Source organism: Electrona antarctica (assembly GCF_951216825.1).
Source record: "Electrona antarctica genome assembly, chromosome: 6".
NCBI lineage: Eukaryota > Metazoa > Chordata > Actinopteri > Myctophiformes > Myctophidae > Electrona > Electrona antarctica.
The window spans coordinates 22,009,101-22,021,121 of NC_136811.1; the positions used below are offsets into that span (position 1 = coordinate 22,009,101).

At 42.9% G+C, this 12,021-nt stretch overlaps 1 protein-coding gene across 1 annotated transcript in view; it reads left to right on the forward strand.

The window, feature by feature from the left end:
* Positions 1-350: 350 nt before the first annotated feature.
* Positions 351-12,021, forward strand: part of cep192 (centrosomal protein 192) — a 41,661-nt gene continuing 29,990 nt past the window's right edge. The window contains exons 1-15 of the mRNA XM_079504624.1: positions 351-632; positions 1,121-1,363; positions 1,767-1,877; positions 2,491-2,642; positions 2,874-2,935; positions 3,467-3,608; positions 4,100-4,212; positions 4,402-4,494; positions 4,575-4,733; positions 5,076-5,226; positions 7,309-7,526; positions 8,026-8,160; positions 8,390-8,521; positions 10,073-10,328; positions 10,844-10,987. Coding sequence (XP_079360750.1) covers positions 1,194-1,363; positions 1,767-1,877; positions 2,491-2,642; positions 2,874-2,935; positions 3,467-3,608; positions 4,100-4,212; positions 4,402-4,494; positions 4,575-4,733; positions 5,076-5,226; positions 7,309-7,526; positions 8,026-8,160; positions 8,390-8,521; positions 10,073-10,328; positions 10,844-10,987 — 2,038 coding nt within the window. The 5' untranslated portion in view covers positions 351-632; positions 1,121-1,193. The remainder of the gene's footprint in view (positions 633-1,120; positions 1,364-1,766; positions 1,878-2,490; positions 2,643-2,873; positions 2,936-3,466; positions 3,609-4,099; positions 4,213-4,401; positions 4,495-4,574; positions 4,734-5,075; positions 5,227-7,308; positions 7,527-8,025; positions 8,161-8,389; positions 8,522-10,072; positions 10,329-10,843; positions 10,988-12,021) is intronic.

Here is a 12,021-nt window from a genome sequence, read left to right on the forward strand (position 1 = left end):
GCAGGAGTCAGGAGTCAAGGGATTTGCATGTCTTAATGACCGTTGGTAGGGCGTTCCACATTCTGTGTGTGTGTGTGTGTGTGTGTGTGTGTGTGTGTGTGTGTGTGTGTGTGTGTGTGTGTGTGTGTGTGTAAAGGACTATATAACGATCTTGTTCATCCATTCATGTCGTGTCGTGTGTGTCCCTAGGCTCCTTGGCTCCTTGATAATCAATGAAATGAATGTTTTCGATGTTTTCAAATTGGTCCAGGGCGGTACCTACCGGGCAAAGTGCAGCAGAGTGACAGTGACGATGCCCCATAGTAATTCAAAACGCCCTTCCCTTCAGTGTGTTTGTCCAATCAAGACTGTGTAAAGCTACCACAAGTCCCGCCTACACGAAGTGACGCTCGCGCGGGCTTCCTGTGGGATATCTTGACTTGAACACTGCGTGAGATTCCTCAAACTAATGCATCGTTTGGTTTGTTTGTAATGAGCTTTTTATGGACAAGAATCATGTAGCAGCATCCGAATGAACGAGGAGTAACCCAACCTTCTGGTTTCCTTCAACTAATATTAGGCTAGCCGCTAAACTCTGGATCGAAGGTGACTGAACCGTAGTCCCGTGCCTCCATCTCAACTCTTAAGATTGAGTGAGTTGAACTCCACGCACGACTTTTACATTACATTTGTAGTGGATTGGAGGCAATGTTCTTGTCTTTGGTCATTACTGAAGGTTTGCAATCCGCCTTTTTTAAATTGAACCCATGTGTTTGTATCTCATTGTACTTTTAAGTAGAGGCTCAATGACTATGGGAAATCACGATTCAGGAATTAGCTTTGTGAGTTTGGCAACATCATTTGTTTTTAGCTGTTAGCTTTCTGTTAGCCAGTTTGCTAGACAGCAGGGTACATAACAATGTTCGTCATGGTTTCACACATTCATGTATATTAAGGTTTTTTTTGTCAAGGTTGACACCATAATACTGTTTCACAGTGACTGTTGTGGACTGCATGGTGCATTAGAAAGTAAGCGTTTAAAGAATTTGTGATGACACTTAAGACAGTGGTTTTACATTATCTCTGTGCATCATTGAAACGTATTTTGTTATGCTGTGCCATCCTACTCCTCATTCTGCAGTGCTCCTAATGATGTTCTCATGAAGTCAACTTGAGCCACTGCACAGCTGGCTGTCTCCCGTCCATTTCACACCATGGCAGACAGTTTTTGCAACTTCCAGGATGAGGGATTCCCCAGCTTCCTAGACAACTCTGTGGGCAGGATTGGCCGTGCCACACTGGGGAATGTGACATTGGGATCTGGCCCAGGCCTTCCAGTAGCTGCCTCTACAGTGGCTAAAATTAGAGATGGGGCTGACAACAGGTGGGTCAATGCTCACTGGCTTGGAGGGATTTGGGTTGGTACTAGTAGTCACTACTGCTCACGTTGTGTTTGTGTCACTTGCTCAAACACCAGCCAACCTGACTAGTTGGAAGCTAACAATACAATTCATAACCAAAGTTGTGTCTTGCATACACAGTAGTAACTGGGAAACATGAGAGCACTATTATAAAAAAAAAAGTCTAGTGTACAACTCAAGCTTTATTTTGTCCACATGCTAACTAAGGAGAGAGGTGTAGTTGGCATTGATCAGCTGATTTAGAATTTCCCATGAATGAAGAGTGAAGGAAAAAAGGCCATTTAAGTCGTCAGTACTTGCAGGAGCCCTAGACTTGCTGATCGGCTGTGTGTCTATTTAGAACTAACTCCTGTTTCTGTTGTACAGAGGGGCGGTCACTGAGAACTCATATCTGCAGGGAGGTCAGATGTCAACGGCTAGCTCTCAGTCAGCCATTGGAGATCAGGCAAAGTTTGCACTCAGTTTCAAAGATGATTTGTGAGTATCTAAATTGTCTTTTGCCTGTTCTGCATGCTTTGCCAGGGGGCAGGGGTGGGCAACTTTGATGGGGAGAGCCACATTATTTCCAAACTCATTCCAGGGGGCCACATTGCATATTATTGGAATCAAAAGTAACATTTTTATTTAATTTCAAATGCATTTTGTTAAAGTTATGTTATCTTTATGAATTTAAATACAAATACAGTGGACTTAAAAAAAAGGGTATGTGCATGCATAAATCGAGTGGCAAAGTGAGTCTAACGTTTAATGCAATCAGATTCTATTTGGATGTATGGGCTGTCAAGGCCAGAAAGTAGATTTTTGCCACTCAGTACTGGCCTTCCTCCATAACATCTGGGTATGATGATGCCACGCGCATACCCTGAATTATATACAAATGTAATATTTGTCATTAAACTAAATACTAATATAGACTGAAGTAATTCAAGTCGGTCATGTTTGGAATTGGTCAGCTGAAATCAATACTATATCAGTATTCCGAAGGTGGGGGCCATGCCTACTGTCTTTGCAGCTTCATCCATTCATTTTCACTATCATTTCCATTTCTTCCCCCTGATCATGCTGCTCTTCTAAACGATCTGTTCCGCAGGGAGGATGCAAATGTATTCTTAGCAGCCCATCGTATCTCAAACATGTTGGTGAACGTTGACCTGGATGAGAGTGAGTCCAGAGTCAAAGGGCCTATGCGGGGCCCTCTTCCCACACAGACGGGCCTGCTCTCTGGGAGGCCCACAGAACTTGGTAAGAAATGGTCCTGTAGAGCTCAGCAGGTAGACCAAGGCAATAACTCTGCTAGAGTTCTCCTGGAGCTCTCCCTACCTGATCTCACTGATGCTGTGGATAAAAGTAATAATAGAGTACTTTTTGAGCAAGATGTCTGACTGATCTGCATTAGCCATCCCTGTTATGTGTCATAGAGAGCTAAAAAAAAAGTGTAGACGTGAATAAAACTGTTAGTATTTTCTCTGCCAGATATCTCAACTGGGCTGCTGACATTCGCCAAGTTTGGATATAAGGATGTAACAGAAAATAAGGTACCACATGATTTTCTAAATGTTTTCATACAGGTTCATTACGTATGTATTTACAATAAAAGGCTAGTTGACAACATACAGTACTATAAATGGATACATTTATTTTTTCGAGGTGTATTTGTGTTACTGCGGCATCCTAAAACATTACCTAACAAGAACAAATGACATACTGGGTCATACAACGCAAAGTCCTCCTAAGGCAGAGGACATGGTTTACGACGCAAACCATGTCCTCAACTTGCCTTTTACCGATCCTTAGGAGCAGTAGCTCCCATAAAGGTCAAGTGTCTTGTTAACTGATAATACAGTTCGATGTAAGAGTCTCAGGAGTCAGAATTAACTATCAATGTTTTTGTCTGTCTGATTCATGTTTAATCCTTCAGTCAACCATTTCTCTCAATGGTTGTTAAACCTTAAAAATTAAAACCTTTCAAGAAGCAAAAGTGAGATGTTGTCCCATAGACCAATGTTGAGGAAAATATTCCCAGTATGTTTCATTCATGCTTTCTCTCCCTGGTGCAATCTATGCAGGCCAAGACTGTGCCTGCCACAGCTGAGGATGACAGTCCAGAGAGTGAAGGTGCAGACAGCAACCGTTTAAGTGGCAGTGTTTCAAGCTTCCTGGCCAATGAGAAACTCATGTCTTTTGATAGCATAAACAGTGACCTCACAGGTACCCCACCCAACTTAACATTTTGAGGGGTGCTAGCCCCTCATATGCCCAGCTTTGTGTGTTTGTGTGAATCATAGCAATGGTTTGATTGCTCAGCCAATCAAACCATCGCTATGGGGTGCTCAAAGTACCTATTGAGGACAGAAAAGTGAACATTCAAATTGTGATTGGCTGGAATGATGATGTATGATGAATGATGTATTTCTTCATTTTATTTGAATGAGTGACACATTTCACTACTCAAAATTTGTTTAATGGCTCTGCACAGCTACTAAATTACATGGCATTGAATTCTTAAATCATACTTGACTGAAGAATGGACTCAATGGAGACTGGAGAGTAATAGTAGTAGTAGTACTTCAAATATTTAATCCAGTTGAGCGTATTTTGAGAAGACGTAGATGTGGAGAACTGTGCATGATTGAGAGTGCTAGGTTAATGAACGTGGCTTCACCTACAGATATTAACCCGCTTGTGTGTTTGGTCCACAGATGATGACATTGATGTAAACAATCTGCATGACGAGCTGGAGCTGTACTCTAATAAACTACTCCCTCCTGCCATGCAGAGAGGGAGAGTGGAAGGACAGGAGATTCCTGCTGCAGTAAGCCTATCTCTACTTTCCTCTTCCTTCTCTATATCCCTTTCCTCAATTCTGCTCATCATGTTCTTCACTTTATTTTTCACTTTGCCGACAAATCAATGTACATTATTTACTCAGCGTTTACTCACTTTATTCAGTTTTTCTCTGAATGAGAAAATATGTTGATTTTCTGTCTTCATTGGTTTGTAGGGACTACCGGCATTCTCTGATGCTGCTGCCTCAAACCTAAGCTTTGCAGAACCAGAGAAGAACAGATACCAGTTCCTCGATGACTATGATCAGGTGATCAGACATACATGGTCATTCGCTAATTCTTCACTGTAACTTTCACAGCTATATAATTCTGTGTGTTGTCACTCCAGGATGACTTCCAGATGCCTGATGTGCGGCTGGCCGCAACAGGCATGGATTCATGTCCTGCCAGTGATGAGGAGGACACCGAAGATGAACTGGAGGTGGCCAGGAGGAACAGCCAGGCTCCCAGGACTAGATTGCTGCTGCCAAGCACCTCCAGACAGCTGGTGGGAGTTTAGAAATGCATGGTGTATAATATATGGTGGTGTAGTAGGGCAGAATGGTATAGGAGAAAATGATTATTGCACATGCGGAATACATACGGTCACAGTCATGTTTACAAGAAATAGCAGTGCTGGGCAATACCAGATATTAATGAGTGTGAGGTATTTCAGATTGAGCAGCAGCATGAAAGATTTCCCTTGGTGTACATTGCCTATTGATGTATCGTTGTTTCTACATTTGCACAGAATCAGAATACCTTATGTAGGAGGTTTGCTGTGGTTTTATCACATGATATGTATAAGTAAATTGGTGGTATTGACATACAGTTTCATTGTTTGGAGCAGGTTGGGGAGAGTAACCGTCCCAGTTTTAGACCGGGTTTGGAAGGAGGCAGTTCTGATGACGAGCCTTCTAGTGGACGCGGAAGCCAATCTCAGACTGGGATTGAACACAGACGGTCTGCCGAAGGCCAGGTCATCAACCCCCCTGTCACAGGTAAACGGCATACAGAGTTACCCCTTTTAGGAATCTCACCCTCCAGCCTCCGTTATTATCTCAGAGAATAGGTTACGTCTGAAGTCTTCTATTGGTTTCCGGCAGGCTTACTCAGAAACCAATAAACTTTTTCTGGAAAGTTTTAGAAACATGAAACTGGCTGACTTCCCATAAAGAAAAAGAAAAGAAAATCACACCTGTGTGAAGTGAGGGGGCACTCTTATCGTCATACATCACATTCCGTGCTCAACCAATCATAACATCACAAATGTCATTCCGGCCGATCACAATTTGCGCCCTCACTTTTGTCTTCAATGTTTGTGTTTACACAAGTCCTCACTTTTGTCTTCAATGTTTGTGTTTACACAGACCCTCAAAGCTGGACATAGCTAGCATCCCTCTAAAAAAACAATCATCTGCTACGTTCTCAGGAAATGCCTTTTACTTTTTGGATAGTGGCTACAATATTGCGAAAAGGGTTTTCTTCACTGCGCTTGGACTGGTTCTACCTATGCCGGGATAGCTTCACGTTTTCAGTACTTATTGTCTCCACCAGGCCGAAGGCATGGGGAGAGAGTATGTTTTGCACTCCGTCCGTGTGTGTCCGTCCGTCCGTCCGTCCTTCCGTCCGTCCGTTATCAGCTAATCTCTGGCACCGTTGGCCCGATCCATGCCAAACTTTGCACACACACTCCCTGGATGCCAACGACGAACCTCTGCCCCAAATTTTCCTCAACGGCCTGTTATAGCGCCACCATGAGGCCGATTTAGGCAAAAAACATTTATGTAGATTACTCGTACACATTTTATCCATACATCACACAATTCGTTATACACTATCTCCATAGTCATGTGATCAACACGGAGCGGCACCATTTCCCATCTTCCATCCTGATTGGCTAAGATTGGCTTCCAAAGCTCACACGATTGGTCCGTTTCGAACAAAATGCCACAAATCACAAACACAGTGCAATTTCCGTGAAATTATACACGCACATTTCCACTAGGCCGAGGACGACATGCCACAATTATTTTCCCCAAATCAGCCTCACGGTGGCGCTATAACAGGCCAATTCCTGTTTTCAGCTATAACTGCATCGATCTGTATACAACTTATGTATGCGCACTCCCTAGAGGCCATGGAAAAACATTGTCCCTGCATCCCTCCACATCTGCCGGTCATAGCGCCACCATGAGGCCGATTTCTGCAAAACACATTGCTTATGTTAGTAGCACAGATTTCATCCAAATCTCACGCAAATCGGTCCACATGATCTCTGTAGTCATGTGATCAAGACGAGTCTGTTGGATTTCTCCGATTCTACACTGATTGGCTAAGATTGCCTTCCAAAGTTTTCAGGAGTGGCCCGTTTCATTCAAAATGCTGCACATGTCCTGCTCATCCAGAATTCTATTCTCAGAGATGCTATGAGTGGCTCTGCATTTCCTCAACAAAATGAAGAAAATTGTTGCAAAAAACTAAAACAAAAAAAACATGTTTATATTACTCCTAAACATTTTGCCAAACATCTCACACACTCCTATCCTCCTGGTGGAGACCTGTGCCCAGAAGGGCACTTTTTCTAGTTTATTATTGGGAAGAACAATAATAGGGCCTATGTTACTAACGGACATCTCAACATGTAGCCGGGCAAGGAATCAACCTAGGGACTTTGTTTCCCAGGCGGCCTCTACCCATTTAGCTATGGCCGCCCCACCAGGTAACAGGCTTGATTCCCCTACATACTGATAATATTACATACAAAGGCAGACATTACGATCATTAATGTCTTTTGGGATATTTAAGTTATTTGAGATTAAGCAGACATTAAATAAGGCCAGTTCTGAAGATGGCACTTAGAAGAGCATTTATCGTCAACATCAAGTAAACAGGGAGCCTTCGTTCAGCATCTTCATTAGAAATGCTGTACGTTGTGTACTTCAGTGCATTGGGACTCTTGGATTAAAAAGAAAAAAAGTAATCCTGTGATCTCATTGATGAACAACAGCATCACAAGGCAACATGTGATTTCTAACCCTTAGCACCTGTTTGTGTTTTTTTTTGTCATTGTACAACATCAGGAGACGGAGGAGGCGGGGATGGGAGCAGTGGGAGTGAGGATAGCGGGAACGACGGAGGGGTGTCAACCCTCCCTTACGCTCCAACTGCCACTCAGTCCACCTATGATGTCCTGCGGGCGCTAGGGATTGTGGGTAGTAGTGGTGTTGGAGAAGACGAGGCTAGTGATCCGAACACCCTGGCAGGACTTGGAAGAAATGGCTTCTCCAGACACACTGAGGTAGCGAGAGATGCTCTAATCAACACTAGTGCTAAATATCCTAGTCTTGCCTTGAATCCCTGCATGAATCTCTGATTCATGCAGGAAATTAGTATACGATTCTCTGTATGATATTGAACAGTACAGTACACCTTCCGTGGTTCAATACACACTTGTTATTTTCAGCAATTACATTTTGTATTGCTACTTTATTGCATTTCATACTACTGAAATGGCAGTTTCTATATCCCGTGAGTAAATCCAATAGTGTCGTTCGCCGGAAATGGAAGTGTTTTTTTGTCTAGCAAGGAAACTATTTGCACGTGCTGATTTTTGTGGGGCTCTTTGGGAATTTTAGGGGGCTTTAGCAGCTAGTATATATGAGAATGACCTGATTGCCAAAATGTCTGGCTGCTAAAGTATTTTTCTAAAGTGTGTGTGTGTGTGTGTGTGGTTGTGTGTGTGTGTGTGTGTGTGTGTGTGTGTGTGTGTGTGGTTGTGTGTGTGTGTGTGGTTTCAGATGGGAGACCGTGTGGGTCCCGTGGGAACAGGAGAGATCAGTTACCCCCTGGGGGCCTTAGGGGGATCTCATAGAACGTCTCAAGTCAACTGGAGCATGACCTTGGACAGACAGGAGGTCCTGGTGGGTGCTGCTGTAAGACAGGGCTATAGCTCTACACTAACCCTGTCTTGTCAAGAGTAGAAGCAAATGTTGGCGGAGGTCCACCCACCCTTTTCACCAATGCACCACGAGAATGCAGTGGGCATGTGTGCAGAGTTTGTCATCATTAACGTTCTTTGACTAGATCATATTGTGTAGACAATAACTTATGACATTTTGCCAAATGCAAATGACCACTTTAACTGGTCCTAATTCTTCCCAGGATGCCATGGGCGGTACACAAGGTGGACCTGCTACAGAGGCAGCGTTGGATTGGAGTGTTGCGGGACACTGGAGATCTCAGGACACAGTTGGCCACCTGCAGGCCACACAGAGTAGCTTCCACCTCTCCAAGGTACACTACGAAAGGACATAAATCACATGGCAATGGAATTGTTTACAGTCCCATCCATACATATCCAATCATGAAAATGTTATTATTATTAGTGTAGAATGTAGATACAGGTGTAAGCTGCAATTACAGATTTCTGGCCACTAGAGGGCAGCAAATGGTAACTTCATCCTTTGTATGTGTATGAACTGTCTTGGTTATGTGAGCGATTGGCTCACATAACTGTAATACATCATAGTTGAGGGAGGAGGTGTTGGTTTGTCTGGACTGAGGACACACTTACCTTTATACACTGGTTATGTTCACTCCTATCATGAGGATGTTGCAGTGAGTCATCAACATCCAAATATGGAGTCCCTGATCGACCAAATATAGGGCCCACAACGTCTATACTCTAACCTCTTGAGTAACCATGGCGATCTAATGTGAACAACCCTGGAAAAGCCTTTTTAACATGATGACCCTCATGCAAGTTTTAGAATAACTGCACTCCTCCGCTTACTACTGCTCAGAGCATGCTTTGAACTAGCCGCAATTTGCAACTCTAGATATTTTTATAATGGGATGAATCTAGAGTTGCAATACCCTCCATTGACTCCCCATTCATCCAATTAGCTTTTGCGATCTGCTTGTATTAAATGACGTTAAACTCACCCAACATTACAGCTCTAGGCCAAGCTTGAATTAGCCTCTTTCAATCTGCCAACCTTTTGTTTCATAAAAATCCACCATAGACATGTGAGCTACTTTCTGACAAGAAATTCTGTGCAGGTGATTATTTTTCTAAGTGTTTTGGAAGCCCTTGTCGAAGTCACTGAACGGCCCTGTGTAGTACCACCTGTTTCGAATTTGCACATAATGCAGGAGGCAGCAGCACGACCCGTTAATAAAAACGAGTGGTTCCAAACTCCAACACTTAGAAAAAGAATCACCTGCACAGAATTTGACAGAAAGTAGCTCACAACATGTCTACGGTGGATTTTTATAAAACAAAAGCTCGGCAGATTGAAAGAGGATAATTCAAGCTTGGCCTAGAGCTGCAATGTTGGTGAATTTAACGTTGTTTCATACAAGCAGATCGCAAACGCAAATTGGATGAATGGGGAGTCAATGGAGGGTATAGAGGGTATGCGCATGCTTAAAGTGAATGGCACATCGAGTGGCAAATCGAGTGGCATAGCAACAGGCAAAGTGAGTTTAACATTGTTTAATGTTGTTTAATGCAATCAGATAGGACTTTTCTGTTTGGATGCATGGGCGGGCAAGGCCAGAAAATCGTTTTTTGCCACTTAGTAGGCATTCCTGCACAACTTCTGGGTTTGATGATGATGTCACGCGCATACTCTCTATTGCAACTCTAGATTCATCCCATTATAAAAAAATCTAGAGTTGCAAATTGCAGCTAGCTTTGAACCCATTATTCACATTTAAATTCTGAGTAGAAGGGATGGGAGTTATGTAACTTGCTTGCAATGACTATTACCATGCTCAATTATGTTATTTGGATAATTTTACTTCAATGCTTTAACCTTTGTGCTACCTACTGTCCCTAAGGTGCAGCCCCCTGACTATGATGATGATGATTATGATGAACCTGACGGCACCAGGCCTTCCCTAGGGTTAAGGGGGGGACCTTGTGGTGATGCCAGAGCGGCTGGGCCGTCAGGCAACACCAGTGAGGACGAGAACAACCTCCTATCCACCTCCCTGGAGCCCAAATATTTCTCACAGAGCTTCCACCAGGAACAGGAGGATTCCGATGATGGCTGGAACCACTGTCCAGAAAACCTGGAACAGGAGTTTCAGCAAGGTCAGAGAGCAAAGTTTCTGGTGTTTTTGGTTTGGTTTTAAAAGTAGTTGTAGGTAGTAATAGACATTCTTCTCCTTGGAAGTCCTTGCTCTATATCCGTGTTTGTTTTCGCCAGGCATGACCATAACGTAAATGACGACGTCAACAGCCCTTTTTTCAGGACGAATATCTGACGTTGACTAAATAAACTAAAACTAGACTCAAACTATCAAGGATGGAAATGACTAAAATGTGACTAAAACTAATGAAGCATTTCGTCCAAATGACTTAAGACTGACTAAAACTAAAAAAATGCGTGCCAAAAATAGCACTGCTCTAGTATATAGTGTTGAGTGTTGCTCTACTATACTACAGTACATAAAGGTAAGCACGAACAACACTGGTTGCCTAGAAGCAACTTCACTAAAACACTATTTATAGGTAGGTTTTCAGGTCTACATTTTGGTTAAGTCCTGCTATAGGAATGTTGTTTACATGAGTGTGAAGTCACTGCATTGCGCATCTCTTCTCTCTAGGTGCCACTCAAAGTGTGGTGTACCAAAATGAAGAGGGGAAGTGGGTGACGGACTTGGCCTACTACTCTTCCTTTCAGAAGGAATTTGATGGCAATGTACCAGAGGATGCTGGCCACTTTCAGAGCGAGGACTTTGTTCCTGGATGTAAGTACCAGTTTGTGATTGTGGGGCCTCTGGATGCTTTTATCTATCCTCAGTTTTTTTTAGGGGCACTAGCCCCTCCCTACTGTATATTCAGCTATTGGTGTAGAATGGATTTTCGTCTTGCAGACATTAAATTCCCATTGACAATGAATGGAGAATTTACGTCATGTGTCTGAGCAAATCGACATGTTACATCATGATGATGTACGATGATAAGAGCGCCCCTCACTTCACACGGGTGTGATTTTTGAGGGGCACTAGCCCCTCCTATATACAGCTTTTCGTCCCTTCACATCTCACTTTTGCCATTGACAATGATGGGAGAAATGATGTCATGTGTCTGAACAAATTGGCTTTCGTGGCAACACAAACATTAACTCAAGCCAAGGAACGACAGGTTACGTTTTAAGCACTATAACCCCCTGTGGCAGGATGTCATTTTGCGTCTTAAAAAAAAATAGAAACGCTGGACACTGGTCTGTGTTTCTATTGTAGTGTACTGGCATGGATTGTGTTAAATGCCATTGACAATGAAAGGAAAATGTACGTCTTATGTAGACGAGCAAATAGGCTAACCAATCGCATAAAATCGATACGAAAAAGATACGTTTTAAAAAAAAAACATTGTATCATGGTTAAAAGATAATAACATAAGTTGACAAATTAATTAATGAAGTATATTCACTTTTTATTGGATGATGTACGAAGACAAGAGAGCCCCTCACTTCACACGGGTGTGATTCTTTTTGAGTGGTGCAAACTACTCAACAACTGGCTTTGTACCCGTGTACACGTGTTCGTACCAAAAAACGAGCATGGTTGCTATGGTTATTGAGTGGTGCAGACCACTCCAACAACTGGCTTTGTACCCGTGTACACGTGTTCGTACCAAAAAAACGAGCATGGTTGCTATGGTTAGTATGTGACGTCAGACCACAGCTGATCAGGCTATATAAGACCTTGCACCACTCAGTTCACACGGGTGTGATTTATTTTTTAAAACTACTACCGGTATAAACATTTACTGACACTAA